General features: G+C 38.0%; 2 protein-coding genes across 2 annotated transcripts in view; one reads left to right on the forward strand and one right to left on the reverse strand.

Moving 5' to 3' along the window:
• The window catches only part of FTO (FTO alpha-ketoglutarate dependent dioxygenase), a 223,985-nt gene extending 221,714 nt beyond the window's left edge, over positions 1–2,271 (reverse strand). Inside the window, exon 1 of the mRNA XM_054296237.1 lies at positions 2,204–2,271. Within this exon, the coding sequence (XP_054152212.1) occupies positions 2,204–2,242 (39 nt within the window). The 5' untranslated portion in view covers positions 2,243–2,271. The remainder of the gene's footprint in view (positions 1–2,203) is intronic.
• Positions 2,272–3,245: 974 nt separating this feature from the next.
• Positions 3,246–10,005, forward strand: RPGRIP1L (RPGRIP1 like). The gene is given in 7 exon segments (XM_054269618.1): positions 3,246–5,858; positions 6,553–6,644; positions 7,422–7,566; positions 9,699–9,730; positions 9,733–9,777; positions 9,780–9,851; positions 9,854–10,005. Coding segments are annotated over 6 exon segments (531 nt in total). The 5' UTR covers positions 3,246–5,858; positions 6,553–6,559.
• Positions 10,006–19,016: the final 9,011 nt, after the last annotated feature.

The raw sequence follows: 19,016 nt of genomic DNA on the forward strand, positions 1-19,016 counted from the left end.
AAGCAAAAGCCAATCAGTGGGATTCTGACAGACAGCATTTAACTGTACACAATTACAGCAAAACAAGAACTTTTATTCAGGATTTAATTCTGGAAAACAAGATACTTTGCCAGAAGACACATAATCCAAACCAGCTTCTTTACCCAACCACTTCCCTCTCCGTAGTAGGCCTCATAAATCTTAGTCTCCAGAAGAGGCTGGGTTAACCTCACTAATATTTGGTTTGCTAAAAAATATTTTAATCAGTATCTAAATGGAAGTCTTGGCAGAACTGCCACAATAAAGACACTGTTCCTTGGTCTTCAGCATTTCTCAGGTGATCAAAATAAGCTAGGAATGGCTACACCCAAGGACTGAAGGGTGACTTGACACACTGCCAGGAGCACAGAGATTACATCTCCAATCAAGTTGTAGAAAATAATCAGTATGAGGATGCTTCCATGGGGAAAAAACCCCAACAGCATATCCCCTCCTTTTCCCATTGCTGCTTTCTCCTTTGGCAGCCTTTATTCTAAGACATTCTATAGGCTCATTTTGCTTCACTTTCAATACACTAAGCTTCTCTCAAGTAGTACCCAGCTTACCACATCCCTCTAAGGCCTTCTGTAAGTATTGACACCTTTAAACACTCTGTAAGAATCTTTTATCTTTCATCCCTCTCTGTGCACCCACAACATCCAGTTGTGTCTACAGCAGTACTCTTGCACTTAACCTCAAGTTTTTCTCATACATTGTTCCTGACATCTCTTCAAGTGCCTTTCCTCCTACAGCCTTTGCCAATTTCATTCACAGCACCATCCTTTCACCCCTCACAGGTATCCCTGAGCTATTATCTTATCAAGGGCCATTATTCCTTGATTATTCCATCCTAATTAAATTCCCAATATTCCATCCTAATGCAAATGATCCCCAAATACATTCAAAAAGACCCATTGACAAGACAAAGGCCCTTGGACGGACAGCACAAATGTACAGGCTAAACCAGTTATGGGTTGAGGTTTTTTCTGCAACGTATTGGATGGGACATCTGCATATGTTTTGACGTAAATGGAAAGGGGAGAACACAAATGTAACACTGAAATTGCTGTCCCTCGGTAACTTGGGATAGTAGAAAGACAAATTACAAAATGCCCAGGTAGTTCTTAAGGAGTTGTTATGAAACTTACTAGGGCAAAGAGGCCCTACAGTTTTCTAGTTAAATACTTAGTTGGAAACTTACATCAGACCTTTTCCCTGCCTTTGCGGGGAACAGTATATTTAATAGTGCAGAGTAAATTAACAGCAATACCAAAACCAGCACAGTCTCTGTTCAGGTGTATGAGATCAGCATTTTCAAAGGCATTTTCTCAATTTATAATGGAATTAGCCTTCCTTTCACTAACACCTCTAATATCAGTACCGTGTTTTCAAACAAGTCACTGGTTCTCAGTACTACTGTTTTGTAAACAAAATCAGCACAAGTACAACAACCATTAACAGCTGAAGTAAAATATTGTACAATGTAGTAAAACAGGCCTTTCAAAGACACCTGAAACAGCAAACATTCAGCACTCCTGTTTGCTTCCACAGACAGTGAAATAGCATCTTCAGTATAAGCGTGGAACAGCATTGCATCTAAACATGTGAGCAAGAAAAGAAACATTATAAAGCTCGGGCAGCACAAGAGACTTAAAAAAATTTATTTAGGTCAGGCTTAGTGTAGAGTACTTTTAAATTTAAGAATGAGGAGCAGTTACACAGTGCATCATCTCACTGTGAATGTTTCGGCCAACACAAACACACACTCCATAATTTTTCGTCATATACCACAGAACTCTCTTTTAAACTGAAATATCGTGCCCAGCTGGCACACGCCTTTACCACTAGCTCCTGTTAACGCTGTACGAGGTGCCCCTCATTCTGGAGAGGGGGATCGGGCATTTCCAGCTCAAGCAGAGCCCGCAGCCCGGGGGAGCCCCGGGGCGGTGCTGGGCACACGCGGCCGTGCGGAGCTCACCCCGGAGCTCACCCCGGGGCCGGGGCTCCCTCCTTCTCACTATGAACTTCACGGTGGCCTCGCAGTCCCCTCGCTCGGGGCTCCAGCACTGGAGCTACCGGAGCCCCGGGGGCTCTGCCCCGCACAGCCCCACGAGCGGCGGAGAAGGCTGGCCACGGGCACACACGCTGCTCGGGCTGCGGGGAGCAGGAAGCAAACGGAAGGTACCTTCAGCTCTTTCTCCCGCTCCCCTGCTCTCCTCTTCATGGTGCCGCCTTAGCCGTCCGCCCGGAGCGGAGCGGCACCGCGGGAGCCCTGCGCAGCTCGGCCGACAGCGGCCAGACCGCAGCTCCGCGGGCAGTGCGCAGCCCCGCCCCGAACTTCAAGTCCCGGCAGGCCCAGGGCGGCCCGGAAGGGGAAGGGCCCGGTTGGCAGCGGCGGTCGCTGCTAACGGAGCGCTCAGGAGCCCAGGGCTGGCGGGGGCTGTGAGTACCGGGGGAGCTTCTCCTCCTCCGGGCACGGAGCGGGGCGCTGGAGCTGCCCGCGGCTGTGGCGCCGTGTCCTGCAGCGGGCGGTCCCCAGCGGGGCTGACGGGACCCGCGGGGCTGCCGGCGGCGGTTCCGAAGCCGAGCGGCTCCTCCTCGCTCGGTGCCCGGGGGAAGGGGCTGGAGTCTCAGCGTTTGGTTCAGAGGAGCCCCGTAGGCCTGTGTTCGTACCGGGCAGGGCCGCTGGACTGAAGCGGGAGCTGGGCTCCTGTGCCCGAGGGCGCTGTAGGCGTTCCTCCAGGAGGCGAGCGCTGCCCTCCCTGCGGGCCTGCCCCTTCAGCCCTGTCTGGCACTGCCGCAACTGGCGCGGCTCAATCAAAACTAGGAAGCTTTGTACAGTATGTGGAAGGCAAGACACGGTTGTTTGGATTTTTCTGTGTTGAAGTAGAACTTACAGGTCTGAGAGATGTTTCTTCCCATAGGATGTTGTGATCCCATTTCCTAACATCTTCCATGTTTTCTCTCCTTTTTTTCCCTGTCTGCCTCCCAAAACGCACAGCACTGCAACGCATGTATTTGAAAGGTGGTATGTGTGTATATTTCTACCAGATAATAAATGAGTTTATTCTGGGTTACTAGACCAATAAAGTGCAAATATGTACATTATAAAGACTCAATAGAGGAAGAACATCGGCAGGGAATACCTTATGATAAGCTAAGATAGGTGGGTGGTCCCTCCCACCTCCTTTTTTAAATTCCCTCTACCGGGGAAGTGGGATTTTGTAACAAAAGTATCATCTTGGCCATGTCTGATGCTCAAATTCAAAAACCCTGTTGAAACAATTAAGTTGTAGTTCTTCTGCTTTCACTGGAAACCCCCTCACTGCAAGTCACCTATATCCCCATTGACTGAGAGCTTTCAAAAGATTAAGGAATCCCTGCTCAGTTTTGCTACCTTTGAATGATATTGGTACAAAAGCACACTTCTGTGAGTTGTATAGGAATCTGGACCTAAAGCATGAGCTTTGATAAGTATTAATTTTATTAGTGTCAGACTTGTATAGCAGTGCAAAGTTGTGTGCAGTTCTTTGTTGTAAATTTTCAGATACAGGTAGTAATAGAACCACTTTTGTAGGCAGTGAAGTGTGTAAGAGAGTTAGAGTTTCTTTAACTTTAGTAGTTACATGGAAAATTCTTGCTTATACCTTGCCTGAAGTTCTTACAGGTTAATCCCAGAGATACGGGGAAAATTCCTCTCTTTGTACACTGAGCTGTCTAGTTTTGAGAAATAATCTGTGCTGAAGTGATTGTAGGGTATCCTTTCTTGGAAATAAAGTCTGGTTTAAGTTTTTAAGGTTGAGGATGGCATGTGGATCTGTCCAGATGCAAATACAAATTTATATCTCTCTCACTTTGTTATGCTTTCTTTGAGGAAATGCTACACTTTTAAGTACCATAACTTTTGTAGCAATGTTGCTGTACAGTTTTGTCAGATGTAATCACTTTGGAAATGCTTTCATAAAGTAATACACAATGCCATGGAGAAATTTCATATGCTTTTAGAAATAACGCTGGAACTGGACTGCAAGGAAAAGTAATTTTGTTTAAGTGTTTGTGATTGACACTCAGATAATATTCAAAGAGGAGCTGTAACATATGTAACACATGCTTTGATGTTTGAAGTGTCCTCTCTCAAAGCAGCAGCATAACTGGTGGTTATTAGTGATTATTAAAGACATGGGTATGTTACTAATCAGGCAACTAAGTTGCCAAGCCAAATTCTAAATCTGTAATTATATTTGGCCTCCTTAAAATGAGGAGACATGTTTGTACTATTTCTGTCTAAAACCACTGTATCTGATAAAACCAATTAATATGGTTGATTTTTTCATTTTATTTTTCTGTAGCCCATGACAGAAAAGATAGCTGAATGCTTGGTTTCTGACACTTTGTAATGGAAATGAAACAATTCTTCTTCTTCCTTTTGAAAATCTGACCTTCTAAGTTTTCAGGACAGTTTAGATTTGAAGTTGCTTTATTTTGTCACTTCAAATCATGTCATGTTGCCAGTTAAAATTGGCTTTGTGTGCATCTTTGCTGTGTTAGTTTGCTTACAGCTCAAGTATTTCTGTGGTTTTGCTGCAGCCAGTAATGGATTACTACTGACAAAAGTTGTTTGTTTATTTGAGTGACAAGCATGTGTTGTTTTGTCTCTGGTTTTACGTGAGTAGGTTTCTCTCACACTGAAGATAACAGGCAGGTATCCATAGTAAAGTTTCTTCAGCAAACAGTGAAAGCCAGTAATGTTTGTCCATGCCTGTTACTGTTCTGGAGTTTTTGAAGCCTGATTTTGATAGATAACAAACATTGTGGAGTCAAGCTGATAAAATACTTGTTTAGCTCTTGAGGCCCAAAAAAGCCTCTGTCATTTTAAATTTGTGAAAGCAAGGACAACCACATTCAAGAAAGATGTACAGTGGTACCTTCTCTTTGCTATCATCATGAATCAAATTTAGTTGATCCTCTGGAGGTAAAATGTCTGTTTCCCTTTGATCTCAGTTGCTGTAGCCATACTGCTTCAGGGACATAAAATAGTTACCACAATAATGAACCTAGACCTGAGTGAAGCCAATGACGTCAGATAGAGCTAATTTAACAAATGACAAAGAAGTTTGGAGGATTTTGTAAGAGCAAAAAGCACCAAGGATGCTGAGGAACTGGATTCCAGTGGATATGTGTTTGCATTGCCAATTGTGCCATTGGCTGAGTGGTGTGGACATCAACATCCCAGAGAAGTATTCTCTGTCACTGCCAACATTGAAACTGCAACCATATTGCAAATCTACAACTGTAGATCAGTTCACTTCTATGGTCATGATAAGGAAACATTTGTTCCACATGGAAGAAAAATGTGTTCCTGTTTATTCATAAACAGTGAAGTCTGGAAATAATATTTTATCATAAATTTTAGTGATGAAAAAACCAGAAGATTAAAAGCAAGACTGACTTGTTAGAAACTAAATTTCCATTAATCCCTTTTGTTTCTTTAGAACAAAGCCATAAGGAGAGTTATTTATGATGGAAGAAAAAGCTTAGGCAGCACTTTTGATTATGATTGAATTAACAGATATTTCATGGGCTGTCTGTTGATTGTACCTTCTGCCTTCTGATGCAAATCTCTAGTAGCATCACTGTTAATTTTCCAGTGCTTTCCTAGATGGTTGTGGATTGACTGAGGATTTATATCACCTGAGGAGTGTAACAGTGGTTTTGGGGATAAGACTGTCAAAAGGACTTCATGTCTCTCTTTTTCCTGTTGTTTCAGCATTATTTGACTCAGTGACCAACATGTAATTTTCTGCACCAGAAGATAAGAAGGAAACAGCAGTTGTTAAGAAGTATGTTCATATATTACACCAAAACAAATGTAGTACTTTTTCACATTAATACTTTCCTAATCTCACTTTGTCATGTAGCTAAGCTTTCTGTTGCTGCAAGATAGAAACGTGTTCAGATTTATAAGAATCATTCATAGGAGACTTTCTGTCTTAAAAAGTAATTTCTTATATGACAGTGATTGAAAGAAGACTGGGAGAATGCCAGACAAGACTGGAATGCCTTCATAACCCCCAGCACCTTTCAAAGACTTCCATTCAAAACATGGAAGATGGCATTACTCATCTACCATTCAATGCCTTGAGCTTTTACCTCTCTTAAAATGAACAAACAATTTTAAAAAACCCAACTAAACAAAAAACCGACAGGTCCCCTTCCCACATCCACTTGGAAATATGGCCTTAACCCAAAGATTCCTGAAAACAACAGAGCTAGAACTTAAAAAGCTGTTTGTACATATATTAAATAGAATTGGAGCTATTGCTCAACAAAGGTGTATCTTTTGAATGGATTGAAACTGGCATAAAATTGAGAACTTCAGAGTTTAGATTGCAGTCTAGCTGAAATACTATTCAGAAGTCTGTCATTTCAGTGAATCTGCCATAACTTTTGCCTTCATTTCATATGGTGTATTGTTCTAGTCTCAGTTTAAATAACAGATGAAGAGGAATTTCATTTGAATTTTGTTATCCCTAGATAAGCCATGCCTGCTGCAGCTGATGTAACTGTGGGGGACCTGCCTGTGAGACATACAGGTCTAACTCCAGCTGGAACTGAAGGATTACAAGGTTTGTACCAGCTGCTATTTATTACAGCTACAGACTTTGATCAGTGGCTTCTTTAGTTTCTTTCTAAAAATGTTTCTGATGTTGCCACTCACAAAATTAAGTTCAAATACCATTCAAAATCTGGGTTAAATTGTGAAAGATGCTGTGACCCATTCTATGTTCAAGTTGCTTGTTATAAGAGGGGAGTTGCTGTGAGATGGTAAAAACTGAAAATGTCATTGAGCTGTAACATTCATACTTCCAGAAGAAAAGAGGATTTTTTTGAACCAAGGACAAGGCCAGATCAATTTCACAAAATGGGAACCAAAAGTATTATGCAATTCTGCTATGTCACTCAGCTGCTATTAGAATGGAACAACTGGGCTCAGTCTTGTATCTGAGTAAATTTACAGAATTATGAGTTATTATTTTCAAGCTTCAAGATACTATGTTAACTTTGGAACAGATTAGAAAAAATCCCTTAGGTAATCCTTATTTTGAGATAGCATATTTGGCAGAACCTGGTTACTTGGTAAACAGTTACCTTTGTGTTGTCTAGTATGAAAACAGGTTGCTGTATAATTTTAATTGCTTTTTTTTTTAATCTGTAAGAGGAAGGAAAAAGGAAGTGATTAAAATGACTATAAATCCAAAAAAATTAACAGACTCATACAAGTGTAAAATATAAAATTACTTGAAAAGTTGGGAGGGACTCAGTATTTCATAATGACTTTTGACTTTGAGCTACATGTTGTTGAATGTATTGAAGGTAATTTAAAGTTGTCTTGGTTTGGGTAGAATCATGAACTGCACAGAATATGAAAGCTCAACGAACCAGGTAACAAACCAGTCAAGAAGAACTGGAGGACATGTTTCTTCATGTACATGATGATCACATCTTACTCCAGCAGCATAAAAATGAGCAAGAGGAAAAAACTAAAAGGTATGAAGGTTAATACTTTTATTTTAGCTTACAGTAATATTTTTGTCCTTTAAAACATCAACAAATTAAAAATGCTGATTTCTTTCAGAGCACTTTTTAAGCAGTAGCAAAAATTTCTCTTTGGAATGAATTTTTAATTTCTGGTTATGTCTGTATGTATATCTTTGTGGTGGACTGTATTAGATCTCCCTGCACAGAGCTACAGTGCTGCCTGTCACTTTGGAGCTGGTACCTTGTGCTCAGAGCTGTGCTGCTAGAGTGTTCTGGTAACTGTAGAAAAGGGTATGGAAGCCTAATGATTCATTAGGAATTTCGTTCTAGAATCAAAGTTGTCTATAGCGTGAGATTCCACCCCTGTTATTAAACTCAGTGCTGTGCTGGCAAACCAGTATGGGCTCAGCAGAAGTGTTCATGGTATTACTGCCTTGCAGGAGGGCTGATTAATCCAAAAGCACTGTGACTCTGTGCTCTGTCACTGACAACATTGAAACTGTTAACTGTTATTAAGTACATTGTGCTGTACTTAATAAAGTTATGCTGCATTCAAACAAGGTGTCAGAAACTAAAAGATTCACAAAAGGGCATCTGAAAATATTGCTTCTGTAGATGGGACTATTTCATAATTTTTTTAAGTCCAAGGAATTCTTTCCTTCTGACTCAGTATTCAGTGAGTCAGGAACAAATTGAGCAGCATGACATAACTTCCATCTTTTCTGTCAGGCTGTTGTCAAATCCAAGATGGTGGAACAAATGAATTGTTTGCTTATTCCAAAGGGATTTCCTGTGTTTCTGTTAGATGCCTTACCAAATGCACTCATCATCCACAGGTAGCATTACACAGAATGTTCAAATTGGAATACCTGAATTTATGCTTTATGGCACAGAAAATAAAAAATACAATGTTTGCTAGAGAAAAAACTTAACTCCTCAAGTTGAATTTCTTTTCCAGCATTCCTTGCCAAAACCCTTTTAACTAGAAGTTTGGAATGAATTTGCAGTAGAAGAACATTGAAAAAACTCCATGTAAACAAAAAACCTGCTTACAGACAAGTAACATTCTGTGACATCCTGAAGTTATTAGGGATTTTTTTTTGTTTCACTTTTGTTCTTTTAAGTAGCTTCTGTCCACAAGTATACAAAAAATAAAACAAGTCCCTTTAAACAAATGAAGTGTGTCCTTATTTTCAGTTTTCTTTCTAGGCCTTCAAAAATAAATTTCCTGTAAACTAGATACAGGTCTCAAAGATGTGCAACCGACTTTGTAAAGTCTTGAACTTGTCTCTCTCATCAAAGCCACCTTTTCTTTCTTTATATGCCAGGTTTTTTGCATTCACTTCTGGGTATGTTTTCTGTTCATGCATGTTACATCACCCCCACGTGCCCTCACTGCCTTTTGTTCTAGCTTACCAATGTTTATCAGAACCAAGGGAAATCAAAGGTACAACCTTTCAGATACCAAAAGCAAAATTTGTATCCTTCTAAAGACAGATGACAGCCATAACCTCTGTATCTAATTATATTCTGCAGCTAACTGTTCCTTCTCCAAAGCACACTGGAAATATTTGCCATGTAGTATGGTAATGAGAACTATTAAGTTTTTTTTGCCAGAGTACCTTCTTAAATATCTCCACCTATATATTTCAGCCACTTTAGACATGGAATATATATTTAAATCCCAAAATACTAGAAATTGTATATAATTGGAATGTTGCATGTTATTAGCAATCTTTCAATAGCTGAATGTTCTGTGGAATTGGAGCTTTTATAGTTTGCCCCACCACATCTCAAATCTGTAACTTCACTTAACAGCATGCAGAGGTTCCTATATAAGGTCATGCGTTAAAAATTACATTTAAGCACCATATGGAGTAAATATGTGTCCTCCCTTTGCTAACCTTAAATGATAAGCCTTAGGAAACTGTTATTTGTCAGTGCTATAAAGCAGATTGCTGCACAGTGGTTTCAATTATCTTCAAAGAGTTCTTCACAGGCAGTAATAGTTATATCAAAACCTGAAATTTATTATTCAGGTTCTATGCTGAAGTCTTCACAGTGATTATGTTCCTTTCAACAGAATGCTTTTTATGCTGACTTTTCACATTCTTTTTCATCTTTTTTATTATTTTCCCCAGAATGACCACCAAGTTAATACAGCTTGTTAATGATAGAAAAAGTCTGAACAGGTTGGTGGCGGCCCCAAGTGGCTGGGTCAGGCCTGGAGCTGGAAGGAAGGATTGTGCATTGACAAGAAAAAGTTCATGAGCCTGAGAAACAGAATGAGAGCCTCCCCTTTCAGCTGACCAGCAGCTCCAGATTCCAGGCCACAGACCTTGTCCATCCAGCTGGGTTCAATCTTTTATTAGCAGTGCTCTCAGAAAAGTGAGCGAGGCTGCTGATATGCCAGAGCACACAAGGAAAGGTGTAATTCACATTTATTAAAAACAATGGTTTATATCCCTAACAATTGCTTCACTGTAGCAAGTCCATGCTGGTTTTTGTTCATCAGTGGGCAATAATAGTACCTGTAGGCAGAAAGGTTGTTCTTTCCCCTTGTTCTTTTATTTATTTATAGCAGCCATGATAACTTGCTTGCCTTTGAAGTCCTTATTATGAGAATCCACAGTAGTTGGGGTTAAACAAAAGTACAGATTTGAGAAGACAGTAGCTATCAGGCAAGTTTTCTAATAGTTAAAATCATTGGACTTCCTTAGTAAAACTTCTCTACATGTTAAAGGGTTATAAAAGTAGTATATGAAAAAGTTTAGTGGTTTTATGTAATAACAAAGTTTCACATCTGTACTTTGTTTGCACATGTTTTTCCTTTTTTAATTTCAAGGTTTGTTCTAGTCTTTTGATACATGTGTGCACAGCACTGCAGACTTGAAAAATCTCTCACACGTGTGGGCTTTGAAAAGCAAATACTACAATGCAGCCATCTATAATGGTGCTTTTTACTGTTGAGACTTTCTGCTTAAGGCAGACTCCCTCTCAGGCCTTTACTCACTGTAGTTACATTGGGAAATCACACTTTAAAACTTTCATATATTCATAGGAACATTTGTAGAAGTAGTTGTAATCAGTTAACCTATACACTGAACTGCTAATGTATTTTAAAAAACCCCAACAGCTACAGCACTGATTCAAACCTGAGTCAGCAGAATTGTCTCCTTAACTTCCAGAAATCATGGATGAAGCTGGTGGCCAGTTACACCCTCACACCCACACAGTCTTCATTTTTATTACATTGATTCAGGTATATGATAACGGCAACAATTCTCATGTTTTCAGATTAAAAAATGTGTTTGTTTGTACCAATTTGCCTCTCTAATCTATTTGTAGTGGAAGTTTTCATGATTTTCATACACCTATGTTTTTACACTTCATATCATTGATTGGGCAGTTTTATTCCCAAAATCAATTTGTTTGGTTTTTGTCTTAACAGAAGCAAAAATAGGTTGGAGATATAATTAATTTATTCAGGCCCAGTGCTACCAGGTAGAAGAGGGACTTGGTTTTGGGAATACAGATCAAATGTTGATATGACAGAGTGGGAGGGCTTATCTTGGTATAAAAACAGATCCAGATCTAAGATGTCCTGTGCAGAACTGGGATTGGGACCATATTGATTAAGCCAGAGATTCTTAAACTGAAGCAAACATGAGTAATTAAAAAAAAAAAAAAGGAAAAGTTGTTTGCAGAAGGTCCAGCTCAGCTAACAATGTTCAGAAATTTCATAGAAGTTCTGATGTGTCTGTCTGTTTTCTAAAGCCTTGTCCAAACCAGAGGGGATTCTGGTAATTTGAGTGCTCTGAATATGCAATTTCTTGAACGCACTTCCTTAAGACTTACTAGAAATCTAGTAACCAATACTTAGAACCTGAATACAGGAGCATTGTCTTCCATAAGGACAGAGAATACTTTCTATAATATTCATTAAGCATTAACTATTTCATGTTTTTCTCTTGCATATGTCCTCATCCTCCCCTTTTGATCAATGATTATAAACCCAACAGACTGATGTTGGATTTCTGCCCTCTTTTTTTAAAGAGTGCTGAACTCTTAGATTGTTCAGTCAAGCCTCTCAAATAATTTTTAATGCAGATCAGAAAACATGCAGGACACTTATACAAAAATAAAATGCCTGGAAAAATTCAGGAGAGCCTGGCTGTCTCTAGGTTATGAAGAGACAAAAAAAATCCACAAAGAATAAATATACCTTACTGGGTATTTGGCTGCTTTAAAAACAGCACAGCAAATTGATCCAAAAGATCTTCAATTAACTCTTGCAAAATTTTAGGTATAAATTCATAGCAAACAATTTAATGTTCATTACTGCCCATGGATAATTTGGAATCTAGCAATAGTAGAAAACTATTGGCCTTGTATGAGGGTAGAGTAGCAAATTAGGTGTAGTTGTGCAGTGCAGTAAAGTGAGGCAAACATGCATGCAGAATGTGTTCATAATAAAGCCTGTGTTAGTTAAGTCTTTTTTCTTTCTCTTTTTTACTTTTTAAAAAAATACATGCAAAACTCTGCAGCTTTGCATGTATTTCCCCTTTTTGTTATTTCAGTTTCAGATTGTTACCTTTAGTGGTGTTAAGGATCTAGTATGGCATGATCCTGCAATCCTTGCTAGTTTGATTTCAGTGGAAGTTCTCCTTGATAAGAAATATGTCATCAGTTCTTTAACTGCCTTTCAAGGGAGGGACCCCGTTATTATGTGTGAGCATTCTTTTGTGCAGCAGTGGTGCTACATAAATAATACATCATAATGTTTGCTATTAAATTATTCACAGAGTCATAAGTCTCCCCTATTCAGAATTTCCTTTATATAGTTTAAATAGGTTAAAGAAGTTGTTATCATAAATAATGTCTCAGTCTGTGCCTACAGTGAATTTAGAAAATATTTTAAATATTTTTTCATTATTTGAAAGTAATCTGTTTCGAAGAACTTCCATGCTTCGTTTTAGTATGAACACTCTTCTTCAAGTACAGCAGACAGAAACAGAAGATAACATCTAAATTTGATGTCAACTACCATTCATTAAAAGTGAAAACTTTTAAGGAGTCTGAAAGTGAAGATGAACTTCAAATTCAGCTTTAAAAAATCTTCAGATAAAGCTGTGCTCTAAAAAGTAGTGGAGATTATTTATGTTCATCAAATTACTTGTATCCAAACCATGATACTTGACCTAAGTTACTATCTGTGAGTTAAGTTCTGAAATTATTTCCTTTATAGTCTATTTCTAGTTTGAAACCTGATAGAAGATATGCTAGTACTCGAGAGATGCTGTGTTGGACTGAAAATACTGGGAAATAAATTGAAAAATGTCCATCAGTACATATGTAGTGTAGTGTGTGTTCTATAATTTTGCCACCAGAATACTTTATGGAAGACTCTTAATCCTCATGTTTTCCAAGTCATGTATTTTTTATGATGAATGCACATAGCCAGAACTTAAAGGGATCCATAAATGTTATATTTTGGACACTTTCATTAGCTTGCTTTCTTGGGAGTGTTGTAACTGCTGTCTAGAACACTCTGTATGAGTTGTTTTATTGCACAAGTAATCCTACAGGTTTTGTGTCATTTTTAATGTTTGTATCAGCAGAGAAGGAACTGTCAGTACTGGAATACCAGAGAAAAAACTGGACATTTGGGTGACAAATAAGGTCATCTTAGTTCCTCTTTGTAGCTTATATTTTTGAATTTTGATATTATTAACAGCTTTTTCATGTGTTTTGTCAGGAAACACATGGCTGTCATCCTGCTACGTACCCACGTAAAGACAGAGTTGAAATTTTTGGGAGCTGTGTGATGCCAACAGGATTGGGCTCCCACCAATCTCTTTGCTGCAGCACCATGTGATGTCAGCCTGCTGTTAGATTTCTGCCAACCTTTAGGAAAGCATTCTTTATTTTGCTGCATGTTTAAGAAGTTCTTGTGTTTGAAATAACTGTAGTTACCAAATAGTGAAGCAGCCACAGTTAATCATTAGTCCACCATCAGTAAGGAAGGGAGGTGCTGGTTATGCTGAGTCCTATATCCACAAATATCCAGTCATATTTTAAAGCTGCTTTTGCAGCTTCACTGCAATTTCTGTCTTAACACTAGAGCTACATACAAGAGTTGAATTCACATGCAGCACTCCTTGAGATGATTATTTTAATGTGGCTGCAATCAATGTTTTTTTTCCATATTTAACTGGAGTTTGTTTGGGGATTCTTTCAGGAATGTAGAAATCTGCCTTAAGGGACAAACTTGGCCTAAGGATTATTAGACTAAACAAATTTTAAGCACAAAATTTATCTACAATTAACTTGACTGCTTGTAATGAAAAGATGGCTGAAACCACAGCCTTGTGATTTGATGCCTATGGTATCATAGGCATCAAATCACAAGGCTGTGGTTTCAGCCATCTTTTCAGCCTTGCACAGTGTGCAAGGTAAAGCATAAATTCTAAATAAAATCATTTTGCAAGCAGGTATCTTCAAATTAGTTAATAGCTCATAGTGCTTTCCAAAAATATCTTTAAAGCCATCCCAGACTGCATTTGTGAAAGAGGTATTTGCATGTTTATGCTTTTTGTTGTGTGTTTTATTTAGTTGATTTTTTAATGAAAAAAGCTTATTTGCTTGTCAATTTTTAATTGCTTTGACATTTTTTACTGCATTGTTACTCTGGATTTAAACCAATCAGTTGTGTTACTTAAATCAATTAGATGTATGTAGATCTATTAGATAGTACTGCACATTCATGCTCTTCTCTGCTTGGGGCTGTGTCTTGGACATTGGTGCATTTGTGGTTGAGAACAATCAGCTGAAAAGCCTTTTGTTTATTTTGCCAGACAGAGGGCAAGTGACCCTGAGAAGTTTGTGATGATACATATTTTACTCGCTTGGTTTTCAGTTCTGAGTATGAATGGGTAAAAGTTTTTGAGCCACTAATCCAGTAAATACAATAGTCAGGACTCCTTAAGAGTAGTGTCAGTATTGAATCCATGTCCTGCTCATATGGAAGCAAAGACAAGATGCAAGGGATGTGGTTTAATTAGACCTCAATTTTATTAGCTTAACCATCTGGGATTTACTGGCATAAATTTGTACAGTGGAGGTCAAGATCCTTTCTTTAATCATTTCCTTCTGGTGTAAGTTGCTATCAGTGCCCCATTCCCACACAGCTGGTCCCCAGCCTGTTATTGGGACTCCACTCTGTGTGCTTTTAATCCAAATGATAAGAGGTCTGGAAGAGAGATTGTCTCTTTGGTGTAGTTCAGGCATTAACCCCAAAGATAATCCTTTGCTTTTTTAAGAGTCACTTTCTCCTAACTTCGGTTTCCATTTCAGACTTTTAAAGCCAGCACGATGGTGAGGTTTAAAGGAAGGATAGAGTTCATGTTCCTGGTTTCTGCAGTTGTGGTAGAAGGCATAGAGCTAGGATCAGTTTGCCCATTAATTCATGTTATTGCCTCCAAAGGGATATTACTTCCTTTTCTTTTTCTGACTTCTGTTAAGCTCTACTTCTGTGTGTCCAGGTTCTGTGGCAATTTTTTCCCCCCACTTTTTGGGCACTAAAGAAAATATTGCTTGAGCTATCTCAGTACAAGTTTAGCCTTATACTTTACTTTGAGGGAAGTATTTGTTTTAGTGAAAAATACTACTTAATTTATATTATTTCTGCATACAACCCCTATTTTTAAGTAATATCCAAATACCTGGGAAGATGTCCAGGGAGAATATACCTACCTGAGAGGGAGAAGCCTGTGTAGATCATCATTTTCTATTCTACTGGTTTGTGACTTCATTTCTAGAGGAATGATCCTTCCCAACAGTCTTGCTCAATTAACTGTGCCTTACCCATGAATTCTGAGAAGATCTCATTGTTCAACAGGAAGCTCTTTTTCACCTACCTGGATGCAATGGACATTTCTTAGGCATATTTTATTCAAATATATCAAATAAATAAAGAAATTGTGATAAATGTAATGCACTAATAAGTAATTAATTGCACATGCTTTCTCTAGCTCTTAAAATTGCAAGGATTGAAATGACCCAAATAAAAAGTAATTTTTCACTTCTGAATTTGAATAATTTGCTCCATAATATTAATATCTAAAACCTGTTTGAATCAAATGCTGTTTCATTCACTGTTGAAAAAATAGTTAATGTTGACTGTCAGAAGCTATGGAGTTTACATCTGTACATCATAAATTTCACTATCATCTGCTCCTTTTTCTACTTAAAAAGAAAAAAAAAAGTCCCCTGCTTAAAAAAGAAAGGAAAAAAAAGGGCCTTTGAAGGCATCAGACCCTTTTGTTTGATGTGTGGAACAAGATTAATAAAAACGTGCCACTACATTAGCTTTTAAATAGCTAGCATGAGACAGTGCTGCTGTCTATACTCACCACAACTTTAATTTATGTAGATAACATGTTTGAGACACATGATAGTTTTAGCTTTGAGTTAGGCCTGTTTCTTGGGGAAGATCTCAGATTTGTGACTGTGTTTATCTTTTGTGCAAGGACAATTAACTGGGTAATGCCAAAACACAATAGCATTTGATATTTTGAAGAATAAAAGGAAAATATTTCACATATCCAGCTGGTTTACAGATGTGTAAGCTTTGTAGTCCATTCTCTTGCTCCAGCATGGCATTGTGACCGTATGTCCAATACATCTAAAATTGATAAATATTGGAAGAGAAAATGCCTTTTCAAATGTTAAGGAATTTTTTAATTTATAATAATTTGTATAATTACAAATCATTATCAAATCTTGTCCTTGTAATCTTGGAATTGTAAGAATATCTACATAAATATTAAATTATTTTCATGTAGTTGACACACCTGCAGCATGTTTGAGTCCAGGCCTTCAGGTGTTACAAGTTGCTAAGACCTTTTTATTAGCAGAATTTGATATGTTTAAACTATAAGAGAAAATTATTAAAAATTATATTCTGCTGGCACCAAATACTTCAGATGGTGGAAAAGTGAATGGAGAACAAATCATCTCTTTAAGTGTAGGATGGAAGTTTTTCTGTCATGTCCTCTTTTATACAATAATCAAAGATGTTGATGTATTAGTTAAAGCTGCTGTATCTTAATGTTTATCTACCTACATTCTGTAATGTAAATTATAGAAGAAGAAATTAATTTGGGCATTACACACTAAATCTGCCACATTTTTGGAACTGAAAAAGCTATTGTAGAAAGCTGATTTGCAAAATGAGTTCAACTTTTCAAAAGCTCATGATATATTTCTTTTTAAATTTGAAGCCTAAACATTTGGGACAGTGTGGAAATTATCAAGGTTGTAAACAACTGGTTGAGAAAAGCAGTTCTCTCTTAGCAATAGAATGGAAATTTCTCCAGTTTCAAGAGATATTTGGAATTTGATAATTTCTCTACTTTTAACTCATAAGCCAGTGTAAATGGAAAAAAAATATGCACAGTTCTTGATTTTTAGGCAATACTGAGTACATGAAAATGAACCACTTCTCTCAAGCTGCTCCAAATGGAGGAAGGATTTTTAGTCTTAAGTTTCGGGCTTTTTTTAGAAGAGTCTAGGAGGCTATCCCAGGCCGATTGTGAAGAATGAACTGGGCTGTCTGGGCACTGAAAGAGACTCCTGATGATTTAAAGAGAGAGCTTTGACTTAAATATACAGATTTACCAAAAAAAGGGGTTCCAGACCACCCCCATTTTATCAGTCTTTGATAAGGTTAGGGAGGTTTGGCTGTTTTGTTCTCAGTGGTTCAGTTTTAACTTGTGTTCTTATGTTCATGGAAATTATTTTAAAGGGCTACTGTAAGTAATTATTTTCTTTATAAAAAGAACAGTTTTATGAAAATATCACCAGAATATGCAATTGCATGGTAGATTCTCTTTAGGTTTTGGTTATAGAGCTCTTGCCTTCTTTTCCCCATATGTGTTTGGAGAACTGCATGTGCACATGGAGGTGGAATGATTGGCAGCCTGGAAATGGGAGAGTTCCTGTGAGCAGGGGAATCCTAACTGCAGTAGAGCTCTGTAAAGTGTCCCAGCCTTGTGGGCTGGCAGCACCAGGAATCCCTGTAACCTCTGACTGCTCTTGCCCTTTAGCATTCTACATCACACCTGTGCCATTAGATTTTTGTTCCATTCCTTTTTCCCCATGTTGTTTCATTTCTACCATTTGCTGTGCTTTGCCTTCTTCCCCTCTTTGGTGCAATACCTGCATCCTTTCTGCCAAAGCAGCTCTTCTGTCAGCAGCTCAAATCTAGTTTTTTAATAGGGTGAGCTATGTAAATTCCAGGGGAGACAGGTTTCACATGGCTTTTTGGGTTCTTAAATAGAAAGCAATAAGTAAACTGTTCCATTTTAAATATGCAACTTTCTGGTAATTCACAACAAACATCGAGTGCTTTTGCCTCTTTCTTGGCAGCAGCTGAATGGAAACATGGGCTAAGGACTCAAACTGCTATTTGAAGATATTATTTCTAATATTCACAGTGAAAGTTGCATTTTGGAGAAGGATGAGGGTTCTCTGTGGCTCTTTTTTGTTATAAGAGAATGAATCCAATGGTTTTCCCATTTCAAATAATTTGAATCTTTGAGACATGTCTACTAAATGTGAATAACTAAAATCCAAAATTTCTAGTTTAGATGGCACATAACATACCTATTACAACTACTTTTTAGGAAATAGTATATTGAAAAAACTGAAGCTAACTTTATTCTGTCTGCAAGCACTATCTATACACACATATGTATTTAGCATAAATTTTCATACACTCATTTTATTAAACAGAAGATTGGCTTCTGTGCTCTGTTGTTTCAACTTTGAATATTATTTACATTGAAATTCTTAATGAATGAAGCTTTATTAAAGCATTTGTGGAATGTAACTGCTATAGTGTTAACTAATACTCTGAAAATAGAGGTTCTATCAGCATTCTTCATTTAATATTAAAATTGGTTAAATGTGCCTTAATGTCATCCATTGAAATAAATGAAAATATAAAAGAAAACAGAAGTGCCTTTTTAAAGTACTACTAGTAGGAAAAGAGAACTGAATGTATTAGGATTATGAACAATTATATATCTACAATTAAGGGTTAACAGAGCTGTGGCAAGCTCTGTGATTACCATAACTGTGGTCAACATTCATTTCTGCTTGCTGCTGCGGTGTTTTTTGGTCAGCATGTCTAACCACCATAACCACAGCAAAATCTTTTAATTGCTGAACAGATGTATTTCTTGGTTGTTTTCATCAGGACTGAACTGAGGGTTTAATGTTGATGAGAGCACCAGGAGTGCCACCTTCCCCCAGCCATGCCTTCAGTTACTTGGATCAAGAGTGTCTCCTGTTGACCGCATTGAGAATATATACACTAAATACTGCCAGGGAGACAGACCACTGCTGGAATATGCTGTGTTGTAACATTCTACTAGGTGTAATTAATTTTATTT

This window comes from Melozone crissalis, unplaced genomic scaffold (genome assembly GCF_028551555.1).
Source record: "Melozone crissalis strain CALT ecotype California unplaced genomic scaffold, PUWL_Pcris_2 ptg000007l_1, whole genome shotgun sequence".
In the NCBI taxonomy this organism is placed as follows: Eukaryota; Metazoa; Chordata; class Aves; order Passeriformes; family Passerellidae; genus Melozone; species Melozone crissalis.